Source organism: Genypterus blacodes, unplaced genomic scaffold (genome assembly GCF_046128005.1).
Source record: "Genypterus blacodes isolate CSIRO-AG114 ecotype Tasmania unplaced genomic scaffold, CSIRO-AGI_Gbla_v1 ptg000229l_1, whole genome shotgun sequence".
NCBI lineage: Eukaryota > Metazoa > Chordata > Actinopteri > Ophidiiformes > Ophidiidae > Genypterus > Genypterus blacodes.
The window spans coordinates 44,641-72,135 of record NW_027467027.1 but is presented as its reverse complement, the minus strand read 5'-3'; the positions used below and the strand labels follow the sequence as shown (position 1 = coordinate 72,135).

Sequence of the window (27,495 nt, the reverse complement as noted above, 5' to 3'; positions counted from 1 at the left end):
GTTCCATTAAGGAGTTTGTGTTGTCCTCAGGCCTTTGGAATCATTCTAACCCCCCTCCCTCCTCCCTCACCTCTTAAAGGAAGAAGAGAAGCGTGTTAATATATTCCAGAATGTATTTTATAAATATATTGAGGTAACTAGTGGGGCTCAGCTTCTGGACCTGGACTCAGAGCTGACCCAGCTCCACTCAGGCATATTAAATGACATTAGTATTCATAGTAGCAGGCCAATTCAGTGTCGTGACTCATTCTAATTCTTCTCTTCTTCTTTTTTTAGAGCCTGGCCGTACATATATACGGGAGCTTTTCTTTCACATGGATGTCATAATAGTCTCTCTCTCTCTCTCTCTCTTTCCACATTGACAGATTGACAAAAGGCTGAAGTCACTGGAGCGTTGTCAGTCTCTGGAGGAGATCCAGCGTCTCTTTCAGTCTGGGGACTTTGAGTCGGTGGTGCGCCTGCTGCAGCCCACTCTTAATTATGGCAGCAGGAGTAAAGCTCTGGATTTTGTGAGCTCAGCACCAGAGAGGCCTGCTCAGCTGATGCTGCTGCAGGTTAGTTATGCTCAACACAATCATATCAAGTATATCTCTGTGTGCGTCCTTTTGTGTAAGTGTGTGTGTAAGTGTGTGTGACGGCTCTCCCTTTTTTCTCTGCATGGTCCCGTTGTGGTGCAGAACTCCCTGTTGAAGCTGCAGGACTATCAGCAGTGTCTGGAATACTCTGAGTTGGCTCTGAACGAAGCTTTGCAGCAGCTCAACTGCGCTCCACCCAGCTCTCCCTGCGCCAAGGAGGAATGGGTCAGCATCATTGGAAAGTTGTTAGACGCCATCGAGCTCTGCTTCACCAAGGAGTCTGAGCTTCTGAACAACGTCCCCCGCTTCTCCAGCATGGCCCGACTGGCTAACAACCTGATCCAGGTCAGGAAGGAGCCAAACACAGTTCTCCTCATGGATAAATAAAAAAACTTTATCTTTAAAGCCTTTTGCTGTTGTGTCTTACAGCTGATTGATCTAAGCATGGCCGTGTCCGACGAGCCTAAAGAGCCCTACTTCTTCTCCGTGCTGCCTTGGATCATCCTGTACCGCATCATCAAACACGAGGAGGCTGCCTTTGACTGCATGCTCCGACAGCATATGTCTGTAGGCGATGAAGAAGGTTTGTTGACTTGTCCCCGTTTGGCCTGTGTGTTTCTGCCTGTGTAGTTGTGTTTCACAGTCAGAGTGACGTTGCCAAGCCTCTTCCTCAGATGACTCAGACACCCCCATGCTGCCCTCCTCCCTGATGTTACTGAACACAGCCCACGAGTATCTGGGCCGCCGCTCCTGGTGCTGCAACTCAGACGGTGCACTGCTCAAGTTCTTTGTGAGTTTGTTAACACTTCTGTCTGTTCACATGTATGATGTCATGTCACGTGTTACATCTGACATACGTGTGTGTGTGTGTGTGTGTGTGCCACTAAGGATGGAAGCAAATATCAGTCAAATCTGAATAAAGTAAAGCTTTTCTGGATGAAGAAGAGATGAGAAGAATTTCAAAATTAACAATGCAACAGGGAGAATATTGTGTTTATTATATGATTCCAAGTTAGGCTCTGCAGAGGAAGTAGCAGCACAACTACGTGACTGGGAACTTTTATTAGCCGCTCCCTCAGAGTGCAAAATTAAAAGGTCTCCAATCAACATGACGGGCTTCTAGAGGAAGAATGTAAACTCCTCCTCAGCAGACAACACACAACTGCACAACTCAACACTAAGCAGAGTGTTCTTCTCTACAGAGAAGCACCTCAGCTGTCTGAATGCCTGTCTGTCCTGACACAAGCAGAGCTGCAAACATTCAGGGAACCATTCTGTCTCGCACTGGACAAGAGGCAGTGGTGCCTGAAATGCAAATGTCCATATTGACACTTAACTTGCCTAAAGCAGCTGTAGCCATAATATGATGCTTCATTTAAGTCTGCCTCTCATTAATATGGATCATCTGTCACTTTGTTTGATGCAGGTTCATGTTCTGGAAAAGGAGCTTGTGGCCTCCTCCAGCAAAGACTCTCATCCCTACAAGGAGGAGCTGGAGGTGGCCCTGGAGCAGTGCTTCTTCTGCCTGTACGCCTACCCCAGTAAGAAGAGCAAGGCCCGCTACCTGGAGGATCACTCTTCTCCGCAGGTGAACCGCCCGCTTATGGGTTTGATGCTTACATTTGTGATGATGTAACAAACAGCAACGGCTTCCAACTGTCGCCTGCGTTGCTTCAGCATCACTTTGAAAGCAGCCCTTGCCTTTGTAGTAGATCATAGAGGTGCAGGATAAGTAGGGGAGAAAGTAAAGGGTTGGCATGATGCCGCACGACACACAGGGCCACGGCTGGAAGTGAGCCCACAGCAGCGCAGACGTAGTCTGTAGCTTCCACTTGTGATTCACCGGGGTGCTCCAGCCTGAAGTCACTGTTTCTCCTCTGTTTATGTAAGATTAGAGGTGCTTGAGTAGAGAACACAGAGCCTGAGGTCATCTCTGCCTGTCAATACTAATGTATTCATCCAAATGTCAATATCTCCTTAATCTACTTCATCTACGGCTGAGATATGAACTCTTCCCTTACCAACACATCTTAACTGTAAAGGGACATCTGTCAGAGAAGTCATTACTCTAAATTAATAATCTCAGTATTGCACAACAGGGTCTGACTCACAGCACTAAGGGTTAAGATGGCCCCCTTTGTGTTTGTGCTGTGCAGCTGTTCAGCCACTAGGTGGGTGTCATTCCCATAATGGTGTGTACATTCAGATGACTGATCTGCTCTGACTGTAATGTTGCAGAGATGCATTCCAAGAGACATTGTTTGTGTAGGTTGGGTGAAAATGAGAAGTAGCAGACTATCAAGCTCTGCTCTAACTGTTCCACTGTGATAGAAGCGTTTGTGTTAAACTCCTCTGTCGGCCCACAGGTTGAGCTTCTATGGAGCGACTCCCTCTTCATGTTCCAGTACTTCAAACCCAAGTCCGTGCCCGAGTTTGACAGCTACAAGACGAGCACGGTGTCTGCAGACTTGGCTAACCTGCTCAGGAGGTTCGCTGGCATCGCCCCCACAGTTGACACGCCCACCCTCACCATGGATGAAGTGGCGGCCTACATCGAAGGCCCCACAGAAAAGGTCAGTCAGTGGGAGCAGGCTGGCTGCTGAGCGCCAATGAGTCACACGTTTAGAATTAGAGCAATATGAAGGATTGTGTCTTTAATATGTGCTTCTCACTCTGGCTGTGCCTTTATGTGCCCTTCCTCTCTTTATTTACTTTGACATATAAATCACAAAGTCTTATTGTGGCTGAATGTGGAGTTGTGTTCTCCTTCAGGCCCCATGCCTTCCTGAGGGCAGCGCTCCTGCACCTCCCATCATCGACGAAATCTACTACCTGCTGGCTGACTACCACTTCAAGAACAAAGAGCAGACCAAAGCCATCAAGTTCTATATGCACGACATCTGTGTGTGTCCCAACAGGTCGGTGCTCACTTCACTCCAGTCTCTGTTGGGCTGGAATTCTGCCTTTTCTCTGGTAAATGCACTGCAATTCCTACTCTTGCAGCTGTTGTTACTGAGCCGGTGTGTGTTTTTGTGTGTGTGTTGTCAGGTTTGACTCCTGGGCAGGCATGGCTTTAGCCCGGGCCAGCCGTATCCAGGACAAGCTCAACTCCAACGAGCTGAAGAGCGACGCCTCCATCTGGAAACACTCCCAGGCGGTGCTCAATTGCTTTAAGAGGGCTCTGGATATCGACGGCTCTAACTTGTCCCTGTGGATCGAGTACGGCACCATATCGTACGCTCTGCACTCCTTTGCCTCCCGACAGCTCAAGCAGTGGCGTAATGAGCTTCCTCCAGAGGTGGTTAAGCAGGTGAGAACGTGTTAACATGGGGCACCGGAGTTCTCCTGCTGCTCCCCCCTGTATGTCCTGTCAGCTTTGGTCCTGTCTGCTTTCCTCTAAGACTTGTGGGTGTGTGAATTAAATGGATGTCATGTTCTGTCACTTGTTCCACACGTAAAGTGATCTGTCCCCTTTAGGACACAGGTTCACAGTGTGCTTACGCTTTCAGATGGAGGAACGGAGAGACGCCATGCTGCAGACGGCCGCCCAGTGTTTCCAGGGGGCTTCCCGCTGTGAGGGAGACAGCGATGAAGAGGAGTGGCTCATCCACTACATGCTGGGGAAGATAGCAGAAAAACACAAACAGACTCCATTGGAATATCTGCAGCTTTATAAAAAGGTTCACCTGTTGTCCTCCATTTTCTGTGTGAAACAAATGTGTTGAGTCATCCTTAGTGTTTGTGATTAGATCAATGCTGGCAGCTTAGCTTGTAAAAATAAGAGCACAGGTTGGTGGTGGGGGGGGGGGGGGTGGATGTGTACCAGGAGTTCTGATGTCAGCACATGCAGCCTGCTCCTGCTCCCTATTGTAGCCTCACACCTCATTTTGTGGGGTTATTTACCACACAGTCAGATAATTATGTCGGGTTTTTGAGCCTCTCCTTGTTATTTTTTTTACAGGCAGCACATTTTCTGCACGAGGAAGCTGCCAGGTACCCTCGCAAAATCCATTACCATAATCCTCCTGACCTGGCCATGGAAGCCCTGGAGGTAAAGTACCAGTGACTGGCAGTTAGAATGAAGCTGTGCCACAGTGATTGCATGTTTTGGAAGAATAAGTGTCAGAAAGCATTCAGATCTAAAGCTGTGTCGCTGCACCATTAACCCAAGTGTTTACTGTCTCTTACTTCCAGCTACATTTCCGTCTGAGTGCCACCATCCTGAAGCTACTGGAGGCTGATGAGCCTGATCTGGAACATGAGGTCTTGTTCAATTTGTTGGTGGAGGCAGCCACTGGACCGTTTGCCAGGGGGGAAGAGAAGAGCATGCCAAGCATGCCTCGATCACAAGATCACAAGTAAGCTACAGACATCTAACACGTTCTGACTGTCGCAGGCTTTACCTGAACACCAGATATCACTCTGTGTTGTTGTCATTCCAGAGAGAAGCCCGCCTCCCCCATGGATGAAGACTTTCATTGTTCTTCCGCTTGCATAGGCGGCTCCTCCCTTCCATCAGCCCCCACCCCAGGTCTGACATCGCCTCCTTACATCGCTACACCGGTCGACCACGATTACGCCAAACGCAAAACACTCCGACGGCAACAGTGGCAGCAGCAGCGGCATGAAGAGCGGCAGGCTGATGGTACAGTCCCAGTCCTAGACTCTGTCTCTGGGGTTGGGCTCTTTGTACATTTTGCACTGGGACTGGAAGCCCCCCGGGGTCGTGCTAAGATGGCTAATCACCACGCTAATGGCTTTGGTTTCAGTAACAATGATTCCCATAATGCACTGGGTGATTGGGATGTGGTGAGATGGGCAATATGGCTACTAATTATTTGCCTCCCTTTCTGTACTAAAGCAGCAATGTCCAAACAGATGTGAAGATGGAGAGCATTAAGTGTGTGTGTGTGTGTGTGTGTGTGTGTGTGTGTGTGTGTGTGTGTGTGTGTGTGTGTGTTCCTGTAGGTGGTATGTGAATGTGCTGTTATAACGTTATAACTCTGTCTGTCCTTCACTTTCCCTCTCTTTCCTCTTTTCCTCTGCTAATACTTTGGAAGGAATGTTTTTGTTGCGTCTTCCTTAAACCTTTAACGTCGTCCAGCAAATGCACCAGCTTTCATACAACAACTCTTCAGACTTGTGTTCATGTCTGGCAGTAACTCCCCCCCCAAACACACGCGTGTGCATGTGCCTTAATGAGACGCAGCTGCAGCCCCCCTGTGATCCTGATGGCTCTGCCTCTGTAGGTTCAGCTCAGTGTGCTCGTCCCAGACACCAGGCTCTAATCCTGAAGTAAATAAACAAACAAATGCACAAACCTGAACTGAGAAGGGACAGCTAAGTCTCCATAGGAACCTGAGTAACAAACTATTGGCTTGACGGTTTGTTAAGCTGCAACAACCTCAGTGTGGAGATTTGATAACTTCTGTCTGTATTCAACTTAGAACTATGGACAGCACAGTTTTAATATTGCATAGAAATGTACCGTCTCAACACATTGAGTCATCTTCAGTTCCATTGGGCTCATAGTTGCCACGTCATAGTCCTTTATTGATTAAGCACAGGAAGCTAATAACTTCAGTTTCTGCAGATGTCAATAGTTTTGTTCCAGCTTCAAAGTCGCTGCACTAGACGTTTTTGTGAGGCAAAGAAACTGACATGCTGTTTGGTCAGAGCTGCTTCTACCTCCTTTTGTCCCCAAGGAACCAAGCGTAAGCCAGTTCCTCCCTCCCGTCCAGCCAGGCGGCGCTCTGCACCGTGTCTAACCTGAATGTGCGAATAATGCAGCCATATTGCCCATGTTGCCAGTTTTGTCGCCCTTTCCAGATTCCTTCCTACCTACCTACCTGCCTGCTACCTCTCTGCCTGCTTGCTTCTACCACCTGCTTTGCCATCTATGTGCATGTAGATCTGATGGGGGGGTGAATGTCTCTACCGCTGGTCAGATAAGTCCTTTTAGCACCAATCATCAGGGCAGTGGTTCCCAAAGTGGGGCGTGCGTCCCCTAGGCAGGCGCAGAGGTAATGCAGAGAGAGGAAATCTGTTAAAAGCAGAAGCTACACAGTATTACACCGTTAGACTTTTAATATTCCACTCCAGGTGGTTGGTTACTTTATTATTTATTTTGTTTTGTCAAAGAATTAGTTTATGAATTGCGTGTGTGTGTCGGTGTGTGTGTGTGTGTGTGTGTGTGTGTGTGTGTGTGTGTGTGTGTGTGTGTGTGTGTGTGTGTGTGTGTGTGTGTGTGTGTGTGTGTGTGTGTGTGTGTGTGTGTGTGTGTGTGTGTGTGTGTGTGTGTGTGTGTGTGTGTGTGTGTGTGTGTGTGTGTGTGTGTGTGTGTGTGTGTGTGTGTGTGTGTGTGTGTGCGTGTGTGTGTGTGCGTGTGCCTGTGCTTATCTACAAAAGGGGGCCCCCCTGCAGAAGAAGTTTGGGAACCACTGCATGTTTAGGAACAAAACCAAATCTGACCCTGGTGAGAGCTAAAACCTTGTGGTAATCTTGTGTTTGCCATATCTAATGACTTTAATGAGCAGGAGTGAATGTGGTTAAGGGCCACGGTGCACAAGTTTCCCTGCAGGTGACGGATCTGTGGCTCGAGTCCTGCTGTCCTCACATGAGGACGAGCCGACCCGAGGGCCTGATTCAGACGGCTCTGTAATCATCCTGCTGTATTGATGGATTGTGTTCTCTGCTCATCATCTAAACGTGTCGGCCGTTATGGCCTATACCTTTTTGTCAATTGTATGTGGTCTCATGTGAAGATGGTTGGAGCCTGAATCAGGCCCTGGGGTTGCCAGGGGCGATGAATTAACTCTGTTCTCAGCTGTCAACTTGTGATTGACGTTTGAAAGACTGTCATCATTACAGTTGTCTTTTTGATTTTTGATAGTAATTTAGCCATACAGCTGTGCTTGATTACCTTTTTAAAACCAGCTCCCCATATCTCCAACAGCCTCCTCAGAGTTTGACCATGATTACTGCCTGCCCAGGTCTTCAATGTGGCTGGCTTCCCTGAATGGTACTGCTCTTAATATCCACTAGGCTCTTAAGAGGCAATGTTTTCAGCCCCTAAACACTTCTGTAAGGCTAATAGAATGTGTTGATGTAGGAAGCACTCATTTTACACAGCTTACACACCTTCTTAGCAAGATGTCTTACCTCTGGAAAGTCTTAATGCCATGTGTGTTGCTCTACCTTGAATAGTACCTTGTGTGCATTCTTGTTGCCCTCCTAATTCTGTTATTTACAGTTCGCTGTCATGGACTTTTTGCTGAGACTGCACATGGTAATTAAGAGGAATGCTGGCATTTTGGTTTTGGTCCTCTTACAAAAACAAACCATCTCCACTTTAGAACAGTGTGTGTGTCATTAGCGATGCACTAATGAGGATTTGTGGCTCACAACCTATTTTTGTTTCATAGTTACACTCTGCCCCTCCCCTCCACCTCCCCCCCCGCCTCACCCCCTCCCTCACATTACAACATGACACCCTTTACCATTTGGCTTCGTCACCTTCCATCACTTTGATAAAAGCCCACACAACGCACAAGTGTGTAATCCTGCACCCTAGACCATTGGCCCACTCTACATACATGTGTATATATATATATAACATGTCCCTGTTCATATGTTAATGTATATCAAGCAGCACTTACAGTAGATAACATTGCACTTCCCAGCCCAAACAATGACACATAAACCTTCATATTGGCACAACAGCATGAATCCACAGAACACTAGATGTAGATCTGCTCAGACTACAGAGGCTTGAGTGTTTCAATGCTTTCTCTGCTCCTGTGGCCCTGCAGTCTGTAACCGGCTCTGTGTTCTGTTTTGACAGAGCGCAGTCAGGACAGCGAGGTAGTGCTGCTGTCTGACTCCAACTCCACCCAGGATGCCTTCACCGACCCCACCAGCTCACAGGACAGCAGCCACAAGCTTCTATCTGGTAAAGCCAGCTCTGTGTCCTCAGAGAGCACCACGCCTGTGAAGGAAGGGCAGCCCCCCCCCACCGCCGAGGACGCAGGTCAGAGACTCCCTGACCTCAGGTGCATTGGTAAATCTGTATTTGTATCATCCTGATTTCTTTTTCTTAAAATGCAGCTTTAGCTTCCCATGGAGAGAAATGCAGCGAGGGAGGATCGGCTGGCGTCCAGATAGAGGAGAGCGTGGTCCAGGAAGTGGTAGACACCGTGGTGGTAACTCTCCCCGAGGCTCCAGCTCCCAAGATCTCTGCGGACCCCTGTCCTCAGCCTCTCCCTGTGCCCGCCACCCCCACAAAGCCGGCCCCCATACAACAGGCCCAACAGGCCGCCCCTCAGACCCCAGCCAGCGAGGGCAAGAAGAAACCAGAGCCGCCCCCCGAGGTGATCGAGGTGCCCAAGGCTCTGCCCGCCGAGCGCCCCGACCAGAGACGCATGCTGGTGGAGATGTGCGTCCGCGGCCTCTTCCTCTGTCTGGGCCGCTTCCCTCAGCACTACAAGAGTCTCTACCGTTTGGCTTTCTTCTACAGCAACAGCAAGACGCACAGGGTCAGTTCAACCCTCACACACCGAGCTATTATTGAGCTGCACTCCTCCATTGTAACTGCTGCTCACAGGCCAGCTCCTCCATTGAACCTCAGCCAGACACATGTAATCAGTTTCTCCTGCCATTAGTGCTGACATTTAACAATTCATACAATGTGGTGAAAGTCAGGCCAGGCTTTTGTGAGGCGTGCAGCAGACACGGAGCCGTCCTGCCCACTATTTATCCTCCCTCAGCTCTGCGGTGAGGCTGAAGTTGCCGAAGCAGCCTGTGTGTTGGCTGTGACGCTCTGTGGGCTGAGGTGTGTGTGGGTGGTAGCGCAGTGCTCTCTCAGCCAGTTTGGCACTGGGAGCTCGTGTTGAGCTTTAGTGAGGTGGCATCCTTCTGTCAGCAGCCCGTTTGTCTCACCGCTTCCTCTAATTCAGCCCCGGTCCCTGCTCAATAAGCTTCCCTCAGAGCCAGGATGAACACGAGCTCATTTTAATGTTCTGTAATGTGTTGGCCGTCCATCTGACCTCAGAGTCCTGTGTGTGCCGTGTCATGGCTTTCTTCTGCTCCCTGCTGTGAGCTTTAGCTTTGTTACATAAGCTTCATCTTTATTATTCTTGTCGTCCCGAGTGATGCTTTATGAAGTTCAGTCTAGATGAAACCCAGAAGGAAAGATGGAACGCTCTGCCGCTCAGATGAAAGCAGACGCAGCCTGGGCTCTGACTCCAGGCCGGGTTGACGTGACGCTGCTGACACAAGTGGCTCAGCTGCCGTGACAACCCTTTGCATCCAGCGTTAAAAAGCCTCTGCATTCCTTCTGTTTCTCAGGCTAAATCGCCGCTCTGGCAGTAACTGGATAGTGTTACTCACCCGAGCTGCACGGAGGGAAGAGAGCCTGTAATTTTGAGCTATAGGCCACTGGGTTTGTGACACAAAACATGAGGAGGCGTGAGCTGCTATCTTTTCAAACAGACACTGATCTGTGAGTCATCGTGCTGGGAAGAGAAGCGGCATCTTTCTGAGTGCTAATGAGCAGATTTTACATTTAAATACTACTTTGTGTATCAGTCCTGATTCATGTTAGAAGGGCTTCCCCTCTGCGTCGTTACAGTGTGTGTGCGTTGTTGTCGTTAATGCACACACACACACACACACAAACGTACGTGCCGCTTTTACATTTCATTAATTTATTTATTTTCCTCCATAGAACCTACAGTGGGCCCGAGATGTGTTGCTAGGAAGCGGTGTCCCATGGCAACAGCTGAAGCACATGCCAGCACAAGGACTTTTCTGCGAGAGGAACAAGACAAACCTGTTCAACGTAAGTCAGAGATTTAAAGTGTAAACACGCTGTCACATCCACACAGGAGGCTCCCTTACAGACGCCGCCCATCATCACACACACACACACACACACACACACACACACAGCTGCTTGTGTTGATGATAGTTCCACCTAATCAATCAGATTTGAGGAAGATATGCTGGCAGAAATGCATGATGGGAAGTAACATAATCAGAGTATTCATTCTGTAGAGGAAACACACACACACACACACAGAGGTGGCCTTTACCTGACTGAATACATTTACAGATGACTGATATCTATTGCATTAAGTGAACAATGATAGTATAGTTGCAGTAGTAGCATGTAAAGGTGCTGTGTGTGTGTGTGTTAGATCTGTAGCATCCTGCTCTCACACACACACACACACACACACACATCATTTACTTTAATGCACACACAATCAGCCCTAATCATGGATCACAAGATACAAGCACAGCTATAAATGGAGGCACGCAGTGGGAGATGGAGGAATCATCTGCCTCTCACCATCACACCGGCTCTGTGGGGAGATCAGAGTCTGATCCTTCTTCTGTTCTCCTCTCCTCCTCCCGCTCTTTATTACATTCCTCTGTCCTTTAGAACATCATCATACACTAAACCACATACTGGCACTTCTGTTCATTGAAAACAAATCAAGGTCAGAGTCAAAATTAAGCTAAAAGCCTGGATTTGTTTATTGTTTGGTTTGCAAAACAGCCAAATCAGGCAAAATGTCAGATGAAGTCAGCGCTTTGTTTGGCTCTGTGTTTAGAGCCTGTTTGTGCTTCCTGCGTTAATTAGGACAGTCCAGTGCTGACAACAGAAGGTTTGTGTGTGTGTCTGTGTGGGTGTGTGGGTGTGTGTGTGGGGGTGTGTGGGTGTGTGGGTGGGGGGGGCAGGTCTGAGTTTGGAGGGTTGGGTGGGGTGGGGGGGCCTGTGGAGCTCTGGCTCCTACTGGGTTCTTATAGAGCCCCTTCTGGAAGCAAACCTGCCACTCTGCCACACCAACTGTTAGGGCTTTACAGTTCCCTCAAACCAGAGTCTCTCTCTCTCTCTCTCTGTCTCTCTGTCTCTCTGTCTCTGTCTCTCTGTCTCTCTCTCTGTCTCTCTCTCTCTCTCTCACACACATATATCACAGAGCAAAGCAAACCCTTTGTAAATAGAAATCAAACAGTGTATTAACCAACATAAAGAATCCATAGCCTGGTGGAGATCTGCTCTAACTCTGCAGACAGTAGGTGGACTCTGGGTGATTGATCTTTAAACCCTCGTGTGAAAAACAGGGAATGTTGTGCCTCGGTCAGTGAATCATGTTGACACTTAGTTTGCGATTCTCTTACCAGTAAAATAAATCAGAGCTCAGGTTTAGCATCACAGCGTCTGATCAGAAACCACACATGTTTGGCATCAGGAGGCCTTCAGTCCAGTGATGAAGAGCTGGGGGATTCATCAAGAGTATGAGGGGGGGGAGGGGGTCCTGGCACCTTGATGATGAAGCTTGTTGGTGGATACACAGATCACTTATGTAGGTCACCATGCCCTACTTCTACTGCTGCTTCAACTGGGCCTGCATACAGTAACATCAATACCACCGCAGTGAGACCATCAAGACCAGGGGAGACCAGGGGGGACCAGGGGAGAGCAGGGGGGACCAGGGGGGACCAGGGGAGACCAGGGGGGACCAGGGGAGAGCAGGGGGGACCAGGGGAGAGCAGGGGGGGCCAGGGGGGACCAGAGGAGACCAGGGGGGACCAGGGGAGACCAGGGGAGACCAGGGGAGAGCAGGGGGGACCAGGGGGGACCAGGGGAGAGCAGGGGGGGCCAGGGGGGACCAGAGGAGACCAGGGGAGACCAGGGGAGACCAGGGGGGACCAGAGGAGACCAGGGGGGACCAGGGGAGACCAGGGGAGACCAGGGGGGACCAGAGGAGACCAGAGGAGACCAGGGGAGCTTTGATTAGCCCTGTGTTATAGTAGACTGAAAGTGTACTGATACCTTTTAAGAGTGTAAAGACAGCAGAGTACACACACACACACACACACACACACACACACACACACACACACACACACACACACACACACACACACACACACACACACACACACACACAGTGTCGCAACACTGAGGTGTTTCCTTGTTTGAGTTCTGGATTTGAACTCTGGACTGTTCTGGTTTCTGTCACCACAGTGTCTCTCTCTCTCTCTCTCTCTCTCTCTCTTTCTCTCTCTCTCTCTCTCTCTCTCTCTCTCTCTCTCTCACACACACACTCGCACTCCTCTCCCTCTCTCTCTCACTCTCTCTCTCTCTCACACTCTCTCCCTCTCTCCCTCTCTCCGTCTCTCTCTCTCTCTCTCTCTCACACTCACACTCTCTCTCTCTCTCTCTCTCTCTCTCTCTCTCTCTCTCTCTCACACACACTCTCTCTCTCCCTCTCTCTCTCTCACACACTCTCTCTCTCCCTCTCTCTCTCTCACACACACTCTCTCTCTCTCTCTCTCTCTCTCTCTCTGCGCCTCTGCTGGGCCGGCGTTGCTCCTCCCCCAACAGGCGAAGACAAGCAGGAACACTTGCTTACATATTCTTCCACCTCCTCACACATTCAGTGTGTTGTTGTTGTTGTCGTCATTGCTGCATTACAAACCCAGATCCCCTGGGTCGCTCTGTCAACTTGTCATTAAGTGTGTTTTGAAGCAGCAGCGTTGTGTCTTTGTCCGTCCTGAGCTGCTCTCTCTCTGTGTCTCTGTTGTGGTCGGGGGAGCAGGCAGGCTTCCATGTCTGGCTCCGGTCTCATGTATGACTCAAACAGTGTGTGTGTGTGTGTGTTCAGCTGTGTGCTGTAGGTGGAGCAGCACTCAGGAGAGGACCCCTCTGTTGTTGTACAGAGAGGAGTGTGTGTGTGTGTTTCTCCAGTTAAAGTGGAGGTTTGCACGTTGGTGTCTCTGCTCTTCTCCGCCCTCGGCCCTCTGCACCGTTGACCTCAACAGTTATCTTTCCTTGCTGGTGCAACAGGAAGTGGGAACAACGAGGTGTGTGTGTGTGTGTGTTGTAGTGATCAGCTGGAGCGACAGCAGCAGCAGAGAGGAAGAAGGTGAGAGCAGGGGAGGAAGCTGCGGTCCCAGCTGCCTCCTCAGCCTGCGTCCTCACTCACTCACACTCAATGTTCTTTATTTAGGCTTCACTCGTACCACAGACACACATTGATGTGGTTGTGCAGTTTCTCTTCTTCTTCTTCTTCTTCTTCTTCTCTTCCTGTTGCTGTGTGTGTGTGTGTGTGTGTGTGTGTGTGTGTGTGTGTGTGTGTGTGTGTGTGTGTGTGTGTGTGTGTGTGTGTGTGTGTGTGTGTGTGTGTGTGTGTGTGTGTGTGTGTGTGTGTGTGTGTGTGTGTGTGTGTGTGTGTGCTCCGCCCCTCCCCCGGGCTCTTATTCACTCTACTCATCTCTTTTCTGCGTTGCACTTGCATTCTGCTTCCTCATTACTCTCCCTCCTCACTCCTCTGTTTGTGTGTGTGTGTAGTGTGTGGGCGTACACTGATGGGCGGGAGTTGTGCTGCCTGCCTCTGATTGGCTGACGGGGGCCTACAAGGATTGGTTGCGCGCTGTGTATAGTGAGAGGGAAACGCAGGGAGGAGGAGGAGGAGGAGGAGGAGGAGGAGGGGACATAACTCCAGCAGGCTGGGGTCAGGGGAGAGCGGAGTGCGTGGGTGTTTTTGTTTTGAGATGGCAGGGTTTGAACGCGGGAGAGGAGCGAGTCAGGCTGTGTGTCAGTGGCATAGCGAGCTCATAGGCCCTGACGACAGCGCTGCTTCTCCTCTCGCCGAGGGAGCTGCCGTCCTCTCCTCCTGATCCCTCTCCTCCTGCTCCGCCGCGTGCAGCTGTACTTCCCTCCCTCCGCTCCTCTCCTCTCGGCTCCTCTCCTCTCCTCTCCTCTCCTGCGGCTCCTCTCTGCCCGAGCACCCAAATGCTGGCTGCCCCCGGTTCTGTGAGCGTGAGCTGCTTTCAGGGTGGAGGCTCTGCCGGTGCCGCCAGCAGGAAGCTGCCCAGAAGAACACACACACAGGAGGAGCCCGTGGAGTAGAGTTCAGTCGGTGATGGTGAGTCCCTCAGCTTTTAGCTCTTACACAGGATTGAGCAGGAGGTCATGTTATTGTTTGTACGGTGGAGTTCCCACGTCCTTCTGTGAGAGTTAGTGTTGTAGTGTGTAGACTCTGCTGAGCTCTGCTCAAGCTCCAGCTCCATCTAAACAACACAGACTGAGATCCCCCTCCTGCTCCTGCTCCTCCTCCTGCTCCTTTTGGTCCTGAGGTCTTTTGTGAAATAGATGAATGTAGAAGAAAAGGGACCCACCTGCCTCAAGCTGGGGGCTTTGGCAGGTAGACGGGGAGCTTCAGTCTCCTCATCTAAAGTGGAAGTAAGGAGGGGAAATCGCTTCCTGTCGTTGGTTTTGAGGAGGGGAAACAAAGCAGAATGTGATCGAAAGTAAAGTGCTGTGGAGTCTGTCTCATGGCTGACAGGGGGAATCTCTTCTCTTCAGTCATTTAGAGTCACTTCTTCCTGCTGGCTGCTCAAACAAACCTCCGTGTTCCTGTTGTGTAACGTCCCTGTGGCTCCTCAGCTGTGATACGTGGGTTTATGTGGGTCGGTGCGTCTCTGTCACTGGGAGCTCCTGACTGAAGCTCAGAGCTCCACCGGACAAACGTTCAGCCTCTACGCTTCCTTCAGCAGCCTCACTTCTCTGCTCACTCCTGTGGTGTTGTTGCTACGCCGATGTGTAAAGCTTCATTACCTCACTAACTCGGTGTGATACGGCTCTCTGAACCTCAACTGGAGATGTTTTAGAGACAGATTGACATTTAGTTACCCATCCTTCTCTATTCTCTCATTAGCTCGGTGATGTGATGTGTTGGTCGTAGCTCCATACACACACACACACACACACACACACACACCGTGGTTTCCCTCATAAATGTAAGATAAAGATGCTTGGAATGATTGCTGTGGTTGGACTCTTCTGCAGTCCTCCTCATTTTGTTCTAAGTGCCCACAGTCCGCCCCCATCCTACTCTTCCTCTTCCTACTCTTCCTCTTCCTGTTGGAGATGTTTTGGTGATGTATAGAAAGGATCAAAGCTCTCCCAGCCTGGCCTGTAGTAGCATGACATCATAATAAAGGCTCTTCAGTATATTTCTCTCATCAGCGGCTGGAGAGTCTGCAGCTCCTTCAGCTTCATCACTGAAATGATGCATGAACTTAGTGAGCGGAGTAGATTGAGTGATAAATGGTTGTGGAGGGAGGCGACTCAGAACAGAGGAAGCAATAACCTCAGAGAATTAGAGTCACATCTCTGAGTTATGACTCGTCACAGGGAGGTGAATTGTTTTGCTGCGATGTGAGAGGAGGGATAATGTTTAGTGGAGATGAGAGAGAGAGAGAGAGAGAGAGAGAGACTGCGTTCAGCTCTGACACCTTCTGGGTGAGTAGGCAGTAAGTCCATCCTCAGGAATGTGATTGGAGAGCTTTGTTTAGCCTCTCTGCCCTGCTTTGTGTCTCTCTGGTGGCTCTGAAAATGTCATCTGACAGTCTGAGCCGCTCCTCCAGGAGGACGGAGGCTCCCCAGTGTCTTCAGGAGCCGATGGAGTCGTCTCATTTATTCACTTCCCTCCCAATGTGGTCATCTTTGTGTTCCTCACACACTCTCAGAGGCCAGACTCTCTGTGCCTACACACACACACAGCCTCGGCCTCCATCTGCACCGGCGTTAAAAGCTTCAGATCCCTGCCCTGCCTCACCTGCTGAGAGGACATGTGCTCGCTGGAGAGGTGGACCGCTCCATCAACACAAATCCCCCATCATGCTCTGAGCTAAGCAGGCCTGTGTTTGTTGGCAGAACGTCTGCTGTTCTGTTGCATTGCCTGAACAGGACAGTGCACTAATGAGGCTGCCTATCATGTCTGAACAGAGAGAGAGCTCCCTCTCCCTCCACACCTCCTCCATGGCCGCCAGTTCACAGCAAATCTTTCCATCCCCTCATTAGGACTTCCTTCTATCACTGCCATTTCTTAAACTCTCATCACTTCCTCTCTCACTCTCCTCCTTCTCCTCCTCCTGCTTTCTTTCCTTTGGCTTTTCCATATTTCCCTGTTAATGGTTTCCGTGTGTCCCTCGCTCCCGCAGGCCGCAGCAGCAGAGAGGCAGCTATACATGTAGAAACTTGAGTGTGTGTGCTCGCTGATCATACAGAGCTCAATCTGAGTCTGTGCCCAAGTAAAGACTGTTTGATTCTTATTGCATAATGCATTGAAACTGTGCCATGTTTTGAAACCAGACTCCTGCTGGCTGCTGAAACGCTCCGCTCTGTGCCGTTTAGGTTGTGTTTGTTTATCTGTCGTCATTCCCTCCGCCTCTCTCTCCTCCTGCAGGGCATCTGGCGTATTCCAGTTGATGAGATTGATCGACCGGGAAGTTTTGCGTCTCATATGAACCGTTCCATCGTCCTCTTGCTGGAGGTGCTGTCTCAGCTCAAGGATCACGACACACTTCTCAAAGTGTCGTTCATGCTGCAGAGAACCCCTGACCAGGGAAAGTAAGGAGCCAGTGTGTGTGTGTGTGTGTGTGCTGCTGCTGCTTCAGGATGATCTATCTGTGCTACAACTTACTGACTTATGTTCTCGCTCTCTTTCTCTTTCTCTCTTTCTCTTTCTCTCTCTCTCTTTCTCTCTCTCTCTCTCTCTCTCTCTCTCTCTCTCTCTCTCTCTCTCTCTCTCTCTCTCTCTCTCTCTCTCTCTCTCTCTCTCTCTCATATATATATGCAGGAAATATTTACGGGATGTTGATCGCCAGGTTTTGGCCAAGCGAGCATTTTTCCTAACTGTCAAAGTGCTGGAGGACAACCTGAACAGTCTCACTGGGGTAAAGAAGCAGACCTGAGTGTACACACACTGAGAGCTGAGAGCAGCTTGATGTCTAAGTGGTCTGGCATGCACCCACCTTGTGGTCTGACAGGTTCTGTTTCCTCTCAGGTGTCTGAGCTGCTTTCCAAACTGCCTTTGACCTCCATGGGGGAGATGACCACGACGGATACGTCCAGCAGGCCCAGCTCTGAGGACAGCAAACATGTGCTGCCTAAGAAGCCGGGGCTCACAGAGGGAGTCTGTGTCACCGGCCCGGACTCGGGGCCCAGGGATCCCTCCCCGCCGCAGATTGCTCCGCCTCCACCATCCGCAGACAAGGGGCTGAAGGTTCAGGAGAGCTGCCCTGGGAAGGTGGAGGCCGCTGGCAACGAGGGGCCCAGAGCGGGCCCGGAGGAGCCCATGGAGCTGGACCCGGGCCACTGGAGGAGGCCCTCTACAGCAACAGAGTCTCAGGGTCAGGTAGAGGTGGAGACCTCCCTGAGTTCAGCCGAGCCTCGTGAGAAGATGACAGAGAGCAGCCGGACACAGGAGCTGTCCCTGGAGGAGCTGAGCATCAGCTCCAGACAGCAACACCTCCAGGGCCCCGCATCCAAGGGCACCGTGGCAACCAGCGGGGCCGAGCAGGGTCTGTTGAGACGACCAAACAGGAAGAGGAAGCTTATAGAGGACGTGGAGTCGGGCAAAACCCTGCTGCTGGACGCTTACAGAGTGTGGCAGCAAGGCCAGAAGGTCATGACCTACGACCTGGGACGCATTGAAAAGATCATGTCAGAGACTTATATGCTAATCAAACAGGTACTTCCCTTCACACTGGTCATGGTGCAGCTAACAAAGACACCCACACACACACACACACCCTTGGTTATTATGCACAGTCATGCATGGTTGACCCAACCCCTCCTCCCTGGGAACCCCCTTTATAAAGCAGAATGAGTAAGAACACAGCTCTCTGCTTCAGGGACTTCCCCTCCTTCACCTAGCAAACACTGCAACAGAAGTGTCTAAATGTCTAAAGATACATTTACAGAAGAGTTCAGGAGTTTACTTCCTAACAGGGAAGGTCTGGGAATTCTGTTCATTCTCTGGAGAAACCAAGAAATCCAGCAGTTTGGTCCGGAGTCTCCTGTGTTTGCAGGAGTGTGTGGTTTAATGAAGGTTTGATAGATCTTATTAACTCCTCCACAGGAAGCCAGACTGAAATGGAAACTACATTATTTAGGCCTTAAGAACATTTGTGGGGCTGATAAACAACATTGACACTGCAGAATGGAATGAATATTTCAGACCATGAGAGTCATGGAGATTTGAACACAGAGCAGCGATGAGAAGACGACAGAGCGAACAGGAGGGAAAGATGAATTCAAGTGTTACTGTCCTACACTGACACGTAGGTATTTATAGGGAATGACAGGGACGTTGCGGTCTCTGTGCCTCTCCAGAGTAAACGCTGGTCTGAGGTTTGAAAGTGGGAGCGACTGTAGCTGCAGCTAATGGTCTCATTACAGAGGAACTTGGATCATCAGCTTGTCCAGGCGTATTGAGCTGCAGATGGGTGCTGGCCTTCATGGAAGCTGACTGTGTGAAGCAGAGAGCTGCAGCTAGGGTGGGAGGGCAGTGGGCGAGGAAAGGAAAGGAGGTGAGAGAAGAAATGAAAGTAGATGAGCAGCCTCTGTGGCTTCAGTTCTTCTTTGACTTCTACACTTCCAAGAAGCAGCAGAGTGAAAGCTTGAGCAGAGGCAGTTAACACACTTGTAAACTGGGGATCCCTGTCAGTGTAAACAGAGTTTGCCCTGACAGAGGCTGAGCTTTGCATCATCAGGCCGGCAGCCATTTCACTTTTCACAGCCTAGAGCCATGCCTGCAAATGACAGCTCTGCAGTGTTATCATGCTCCGGCACTTAAAGACAGTTTAGCAGCACCATGGCTGAAAAAAGCACTGTGTGTGTGTGTGTGTGTGTGTGTGTGTGTGTGTGCGTGTGTGTGCGTGTGTGCGTGTGCGTGCGCGTGCGTGCGTGCGTACACACTGCTCTGTGAAGGTGTAAACACTTCTGGACACATTCCAGTCTGGTGGCAGGTGATGTTTCCACTCACACACTGACGGAGAACACCTGCTGTGACATCACTGAGGTAAACGACGACACACTCCAGTGTCTCCGCCCACAGAGAGCCGGTTGGTTCTGTGTGATTCAGAGCTGGATCGCCTTTGAGCAGTTGAGAAATAGTCAAATCCCCATGTGTCCCTGAACGCCTCACAGAGCAGCCAGCTGCAGTCAGGAGCAGCTGAGGGGACGACACTGCTGAGAAGTGTGCAGGGTGCTGAGCTCGCAAACTCTCACACACCCCAGTGAGAGCTCTGATCAGGCTGGCTGTCTGTCACAAGTTTACATATGTGTATCAGTGGAGGATGTGTGTGTGTGTGTGTGTGTGTGCAGCAGTGTTTACTTTATGTATGAAGATACAGTACTTGCCAGTGTGGAATGTGACCATGAACGTGTGTCTGTGTGCTGCTCATCTTCCTCATGCTCCTCTGCCTCTTCTCCTCCTCCAGGTGGACGAGGATGTAGCTTTGGATCAAGCTGTGAAGTTCTGCCAGATACAGCTGGCCACTCCTGCCCAAAGACAGGTAAATATGAATCCACAGGCTCCTCCCACTCTCTCTGTGCTGGTTGGTTAAAAGAATCTCTGGAAAGCAATTTAGTGCTGAAGCCACAAGGAGAAAAGAAGTGGAGCGGAGGAAAGTCAACTTTCTCCTGCGACTGGTGGAAAAGTGCTGAAACTCTTTTCTATCAATCAAAACACTGTGGGTCATCATTTGTCTCAGGCAGCTGCAACATGAGCTGAGGGGGAAGCGTCCACGTTCATCTGCATCTGACACCTTAGAGACAGCAGGTGATCCATGCGTCTGCTGGCCCATCAGCTTGTCTTTAGTGGGACAGGAACATAAACAGATCCCAGCGGACCTCCAGGCTGGTAGCAGATGTTGTGAACTCCAGGCTGCTTTCCTCCTCCTGGATTCTGAATGTGGAGGTTTGCTGTCTGAATGATTGACAGCTCTGGATCAGGCCTGCATGGTGACCTTACATAAGGAGCCTCGTGTTCAGGCCGTATGATGTAAACGCGTCCGTCCGGACCAGACTTTGGTTTCAAAATGGCCACCTAGTCTAAACTCTACATGGAGATTGTAATTGTCTGCGTTCTCTGCACCTTTAACCAACTTTCCCCGCATGTGTTCTACTAGCAGGCATCATTTATCTCTGTCTTTACCGGTTTGATGCAGATAGCGACTCTATAGCGCCACACACTGGACTGTCTCCTCTCTAAGTGAACACAGTAAAGCCCTGCAGTCAGTTGAGCGCCCGCGGTGGCGTCGGGTGACCGCCGTGCCGCCTGTGTAGTAGACTATTGTAGTCTAGTAGTACTTATTCTGGTCGGCCCGCTCCAGCCTGCCAGAGCTAAATATAGCCTGGAGCGCGGCGTGAACGCTCCACGCCGGCCCTTTAACCGCCACTCACTCGCCAAATCTGTCAGCTGAGCGTCTTTTAGGCTTGTTAGCTACTTTCACCTGAGATCAGCCCTCTTTTTAAAAGGCACAGCTCACATTTTAGAATCAACAGCACCATCATCACCATCATCATCATCATCGGCGGCGGCGGCGGCTGCTGCAGACGTGGGTTCTTGTTTTGGATCTGATTCCTCTCATGGACTCATTAATCTGCCTCATCCTGCGTCGGTGAACTCCCTCTTCCTCACATCCCTCCTGCTTGCCCACACAGTCATCAAGGGTCTCTCTGCCCACATCCTGTTGTCACGGTGATGTTCCCCCAACCTCACGCTGCTGAGAAGAAGAAGAAGCAGCAGCAGCAGCCGCCGTGGGCAAAATAGATCTGCTTCTCCTTCCATGGTGTTATCATCTGTATTCCTTGTTGTCTTTTCCTAAATGTCGGAGCGTCGGTGCCTGGCTTGGATCAGAGTTGAGGTTGAGCCTCATTTTTACCCCAAACTGCAAATCCAGTTTTGACGAGCATTTACCCTCTCTGCCTGTGTTCACATGTCATGTGGAGCTGCTTCTTCACATCCTCACTCTGCCTCATCCTCACTCTGCCTCACCCTCACTCTGCCTCATCCTCACTCTGCCTCATCCTCACTCTGCCTCATCCTCACTCTGCCTCATCCTCACTCTGCCTCACCCTCACTCTGCCTCACCCTCACTCTGCCTCATCCTCACCCTCACTCTGCCTCATCCTCACTCTGCCTCACCCTCACCCTCACTCACTCTGCGTCCTGTGTCTGTCTCACCCTCACTCTGCCTCACCATCACTCTGCCTCATCCTCACTCTGCCTCACCCTCACTCTGCCTCATCCTCACTCTGCCTCATCCTCAACCTGCCTCACCCTCACCCTCACTCACTCTGCGTCCTGTGTCTGTCTCACCCTCACTCTGCCTCACCCTCACTCTGCCTCACCCTCACTCTGCCTCACCCTCACTCTGCCTCATCCTCACCCTCACTCTGCCTCATCCTCACTCTGCCTCATCCTCACCCTCACTCTTCCTCATCCTCACTCTGCCTCATCCTCACTCTGCCTCATCCTCACCCTCACTCTGCCTCACCCTCATTCTGCCTCATCCTCACTCTGCCTCATCCTCACTCTGCCTCACCCTCACCCTCACTCACTCTGCGTCCTGTGTCTGTCTCACCCTCACTCTGCCTCACCCTCACTCTGCCTCACCCTCACCCTCACTCACTCTGCGTCCTGTGTCTGTCTCACCCTCACTCTGCCTCACCCTCACTCTGCCTCACCCTCACTCTGCCTCACCCACACTCTGCCTCATCCTCACCCTGCCTCATCCTCACCCTGCCTCATCCTCACCCTCACTCTTCCTCATCCTCACTCTGCCTCATCCTCACTCTGCCTCATCCTCACCCTCACTCGGTCTCACCCTCACTCTGTCACATCCTCACTCTGCCTCATCCTCACTTTGCCTCATCCTTACTCTGCCTCATCCTCACTCTGCCTCACCCTCACTCTGCCTCACCATCACTCTGCCTCATCCTCACTCTGCCTCACCCTCACTCTGCCTCATCCTCACTCTGCCTCATCCTCACTCTGCCTCACCCTCACCCTCACTCACTCTGCGTCCTGTGTCTGTCTCACCCTCACTCTGCCTCACCCTCACTCTGTCTCACCCTCACTCTGCCTCACCCTCACTCTGCCTCACCCTCACTCTGCCTCACCCTCACCCTCACTCTGCCTCATCCTCACTCTGCCTCATCCTCACTCTGCATCACCCTCACTGCCTCACCCTCACTCTGCCTCACCCTCACTGCCTCACCCTCACTCTGCCTCACCCTCACTCTGCCTCACCCTCACTCTGTCTCATCCTCACTCTGCCTCACCCTCACTCTTCCTCATCCTCATTCTGCCTCACCTTTACTGCCTCACCCTCACTCTGCCTCACCCTCACTGCCTCACCCTCACTCTGCCTCACCCTCACTGCCTCACCCTCACTCTGCCTCACCGCCTCACCCTCACTCTGCCTCACCCTCACTGCCTCACCCTCACTCTGCCTCACCCTCACTCTGCCTCACCCTCACTCTGCCTCACCCTCACTGCCTCACCCTAACTCTGCCTCACCCTCACTCTGCCTCACCCTAACTCTGCCTCACCCTCACTCTGCCTCACCCTCACTGCCTCACCCTCACTCTGCCTCACCCTCACTCTGCCTCACCCTCACCCTCTCTGCGTCCTGTGTCTGTCTCACCCTCAGGACACTGTAACAGACGGTGGATATGAGACGTCGGCTCACTCTTATAGTTTTTGCTGTGTTTGGTGTTTTTGCTTTTCCACACCTGAACTTTGTCGTCTTGACTCATTCTACTCTGCTGAACATGTGGCCGCTCTGTCTGGCTGCTCTGACTCATCCTCACGCGTGTGGATTCATCGCTCCCTCGCTTGAAACGTCGTGCAGCTCCGTTAATGTTGCCGTCGGTCTGTGGCGCCTCTGCTGTTGTCCTCTTCATCAACGTTGTGAGTCATCCCCTCGTCGGCCTCCTCCTCCCTACCTCATCATCCACCTCTCCCTACCTCATCATCATCATCATCCTCCCCCCTCGACCTCCCTGGTCTTATTGGCAGCATTTTCCAAGAGCCAAGAAAACCTGAACTCTGCCTGCAGCTCAGCTGATCGTCATTAGAGGTTGATAAGAGTCACAGTAATAGATTACAGCTGTGTGTGTGTGTGTAGAGCAGCTCTCTGTGTGTGTGTGTGTGTGTGTGTGTGTGTGTGTGTGTGTGTGTGTGTGTGTGTGTGTGTGTGTGTGTGTGTGTGTGTGTGTGTGTGTGTGTGTGTGTGTGTGTGTGTGTAGAGCAGCTCTCTGTGTGTGTGTGTGTGTGTGTGTGTGTGTGGAGCAGCTCTGTGTGTGAGTGTGTGTGTGTGTGTGTGTGTGTGTGTGTGTGTGTGTGTGTGTGTGTGTGTGTAGAGCAGCTCTCTGTGTGTGTGTGTGTGTGTGTGTGTGTGTGTGTGTGTGTGTGTGTGTGTGTGGAGCAGCTCTGTGTGTGAGTGTAGAGCAGCTCTCTCTGTGAGTGTAGAGCAGCTCTCTGTGTGAGTGTAGAGCAGCTCTCTCTGTGTTGTGTTCAGGTACAGAGTTTCCTTGGCCCTCGGGGCTCAGCTGACTTATGTTGTTGTTTAATTCATGACACATGACTCATCAAAGCAGAGGAGCTGCTGCGTGCCTCTAGCTGCCGCTCCACATTGTGCTGAAGGATCTGAAGCTTCTGGAATGCTGCTCTGTTTGTTTGATTGCTGGCGCTCTGCTGTGTGAATCCCTCAGAGAGCGACACGACTCTGAGTCAGAGCAATCTGACTGCAGAGCGACGCAGAAAGAGGGCAGGAGACTCAACTGTGTACCTGACTGAGGCTGAGGGCTGAGGGCTGAGGCTGAGGCTGAGGCTGAGGACTGAGGCTGAGGCCTCGGACACGTTTGAACCAAACACATTTACTCATCACATTCTGTGTGTGTGTGTGTGTGTGTCAACTTTTCCTCCATTTGGAACAGTAAAATGTAGAGAAGGTGTATTCATTTCTTTTAACTGGGCTCCTCTGTTGCCATGACAGCGGCTGTGGGAGCAGGGCGGCTGTTGTCACAGGTTGTTTGTGCAGCTCTTGTGTGTGTAAGTGGTCTTCTGGAGCACATGCAGGGAAAGTGGCACACAGGGATGCATTGTGGTCTGTAGACACACACACACACACACACACACACACACACACACACACACACACACACACACACACACACACACACACACACACAGAGCGCCCAGAGAAGAGGTCCAAAGCCGGCGTGTGTGTTTGTGTTGTAGTGACTGTGAGGTTCTGTGTCTCAGGGGAGACGTCTGAGTGTCCACCTGAGGGGGGAAGGTCAGTCGCTCCTCCTCTTCCTCCTCACCACCTCTGCTCTCCCTCTCGTCTCCAGCAGTCTGTAGGCGATGCCCCGACCACGCCTAAGTACACCAAGGACCAGCGAGACATCTTCTTCCCCGCCTCTGTGCCCACGCCGGTCCTGCTAAGCCACGCCTCCTGCCACCCTCTGTCCACGCCGGACGGGCCTGCCAAAGCGCCGTACGAGCCCCTGAGCAAGCTGTCCAGACCCCCGGCCTTCCACGAGCAGACGCAGCACAGGAGAGCCGCCGGTCACCCCGCCGCCGCCGCCACCGCCGCCGCCATGGCCTTCCTACCACACGCAGGTACGGTTGCCCTGACAACCGGGGGGCTGCTTTGGTGTTGTCGTTCTTCCTCAAGCTACAAAGACTTCAGAGTGGATGTGGTTTGTGTAGAATGTGTTTCATGTGTGTGTTTGTACTGGAGTTGCCTCCTCACCTCACTGCAGTCTGTCAGAGAGCCTGTGTTGTTGTGATCTGTGAGCGTCCAGCAGGGGGCGCCTGAGGCCTTCAGCACTCAGTTACATAAACAGGAAACCCTCTCCCCTCTCTGCAGCTCACACCTCCAGATTGTCTGCATTTCTCCTCTAATCATAGTTAATCTTCCTAATGAATATTGTGCCTCTTGGCTCTTAAAGACGGCTGATGGAACATTTAATTGCCTCACTCTTTTAACCCTTTCTTCTATCTTTCTAATGGAGAGCAGGGGCCATTTTAGCTTCAGGTACAAGTTTAATCAAATCAGCCCTTCACACTTCTATAAATCAGCGACTATTCAGAATAAAGTCTCCGTCCTCTGCGTGTCCTGTTCACGCTCACACATTAACCTGTTGTTGCCTCTATGTGCAGTTGTTCTGCTTCATTCAGGCGTTGTGGTGTTGCCGTGTTGTGTTCATGGCTCTGTCCCGGTTGTATTGTTCCTCCCCCCACAGAGGAGCGAGAGGAGCCGGGGTCAGAGGGAGTCTCGTATCGACAGCAGGAGTCTCACCTTTGCCATCAGATGAAACTAGCTTCTGTTTCCCAGGCGTCGGACTCTTCAGCAGGCTGGTTCCAGGAGGAGCCGGCCTCATGTAGCACAGCAGCGCTCTGCCCAGGTGAGAGCCTCAGAGCCTCATCATCATCAACCGGCCAACCGGCCGCCTGCTGACCGGAGCTCACGTTTCCTCTCTGCTCTTCTCTTCCTCCCCTCAGACCAGCAGCAGATGGATCAGTCCAAGCTTCCAGACCCGACCCGTATCCGCTCCCGCGTCCCTCCCAGCATGCCAAAGCTCTTCATCCCCTCCACCGTCACCAAGTTCCCGCCCGAAATCACGGTAACGCCGCCCACGCCCACGCTCCTCTCGCCCAAAGGCAGCATCTCAGAGGAAACCAAGCAGAGGCTGAAGGTAGAGAGTGTGTCAGTGTGACTGCTCTGCTCTGTGAGTGACAGCCTGTCGCTCCACTCTGACCCCTGCTGTTCTCTCCGTACAGAACGTCATCCTGTCCTCACAGTCTGCAGCCACGGTCAAGAAGGACACCCTGACCCAGCCGGCCCTGGAGGTGCAGGAGACGTCCAGCCAGGAGTCGTCTCTGGAGAGCGAGTCTGACGAAGAGGACGACTACATGGACATGTGATCCTCATGGAGCCTCCATCTTTACTCACACACGGTACATCAGTGCAGCTCACCTCTCTGCTCCCTCACACACTACAGGAGAGAGAGCGCAGTGTGATCACTGAGTCACAGCATGTCTGTAATGTGCCCTGTGTACACACACACACACACACACACACACACATAGGCCTGTTATGCATCTTTAACGTCGTGAACTCGTCCTTTATCTCTAAACCTGCTGCCCAGGGTTCTTCAGCATCACACACCTGCGCTCACACACTCTGACCTTTCATACACACACACACACACACACACACACACACACACATCTTTAATCTGCAGCACACAGGCATCAGCGGACCCAAAGGTGTGACGAGGACGCCTCTTCACCTGTAGCAGATGTGGCATGTTTACAGGTCAGACTCTCTCTGTCCCTGCTGACTGTATATATATATTTCTTGTTCTGGTTCAGTTTCCCTCTGTGTGCATCTGTAGCTAAGAGGAGGAAGTCTCTCCTGTCACCAGCATCCAGCAGAGTTCAACCTGTGTACATATCACAATCCAGATATCTTTCCAATATGTAATGGCTTTAAAGAGTCCCAGCGGGGAGGCGTGTGAGGCGTGTTGAGGGTTTGAGGCGTGTGAAGCGTGTGAGGCGTGTTGAGGGTTTGTGCGTGAGCGTCGCGCTGAAAGTCGCAGTCGCTTCGATTCCAAACAACTCAGGAAACGGCCGACTGGTTAGCAGACGCGGCGGCGGCAGCGTGAGTGCGATGACTTCCTGATTGCGGCGTGGCGGCCCCCGGGCGGAGGAAGACGCCATCAGAGGCCTTCTCCTCCTCAGACATCCATCAGCTCTGCTAACTCAGAGGAAGACCAGCGAATGTTTTCTACTGATTGTTTTCTACACAAAGAGAGAGAAGTTTACTGATCATGTTTGTCTCAACTTCATTTTTAAAACGACACAAATGAAGAACTGTAAACTTTCACCCAAAGTGTTTTGTATTTGATTGTCGACTCGTTTTGTACTTGTGTGTTATCGGGGCCGCGGAGCCGCTCTGTGGAGCCGCTCTGGGCTCCGCTCTATATTTGGACTGAATGCATATAGATGTCAAAACCAAAAATATATTTGAGAAACAC

General features: G+C 51.3%; 1 protein-coding gene across 2 annotated transcripts in view; it reads left to right on the top strand.

The window, feature by feature from the left end:
* cabin1 (calcineurin binding protein 1) overlaps positions 1-27,495 on the top strand; it is a 32,255-nt gene extending 4,760 nt beyond the window's left edge. Inside the window, exons 16-39 of one of the 2 annotated variants that reach the window (XM_076170729.1) lie at positions 366-554; positions 678-920; positions 1,005-1,158; positions 1,250-1,365; positions 2,002-2,163; positions 2,942-3,148; positions 3,348-3,493; positions 3,624-3,885; positions 4,085-4,255; positions 4,537-4,626; positions 4,770-4,933; positions 5,018-5,220; positions 7,531-7,596; positions 8,419-8,604; positions 8,682-9,109; positions 10,300-10,413; positions 16,838-17,001; positions 17,231-17,327; positions 17,438-18,124; positions 19,878-19,952; positions 24,802-25,072; positions 25,699-25,860; positions 25,958-26,151; positions 26,237-27,495. In XM_076170729.1, the coding sequence (XP_076026844.1) occupies positions 366-554; positions 678-920; positions 1,005-1,158; positions 1,250-1,365; positions 2,002-2,163; positions 2,942-3,148; positions 3,348-3,493; positions 3,624-3,885; positions 4,085-4,255; positions 4,537-4,626; positions 4,770-4,933; positions 5,018-5,220; positions 7,531-7,596; positions 8,419-8,604; positions 8,682-9,109; positions 10,300-10,413; positions 16,838-17,001; positions 17,231-17,327; positions 17,438-18,124; positions 19,878-19,952; positions 24,802-25,072; positions 25,699-25,860; positions 25,958-26,151; positions 26,237-26,380 (4,695 nt within the window). In that variant the 3' untranslated portion in view covers positions 26,381-27,495. The remainder of the gene's footprint in view (positions 1-365; positions 555-677; positions 921-1,004; positions 1,159-1,249; positions 1,366-2,001; positions 2,164-2,941; positions 3,149-3,347; positions 3,494-3,623; positions 3,886-4,084; positions 4,256-4,536; positions 4,627-4,769; positions 4,934-5,017; positions 5,221-7,530; positions 7,597-8,418; positions 8,605-8,681; positions 9,110-10,299; positions 10,414-16,837; positions 17,002-17,230; positions 17,328-17,437; positions 18,125-19,877; positions 19,953-24,801; positions 25,073-25,698; positions 25,861-25,957; positions 26,152-26,236) is intronic. The other variant, XM_076170730.1, reaches the window with a different exon arrangement.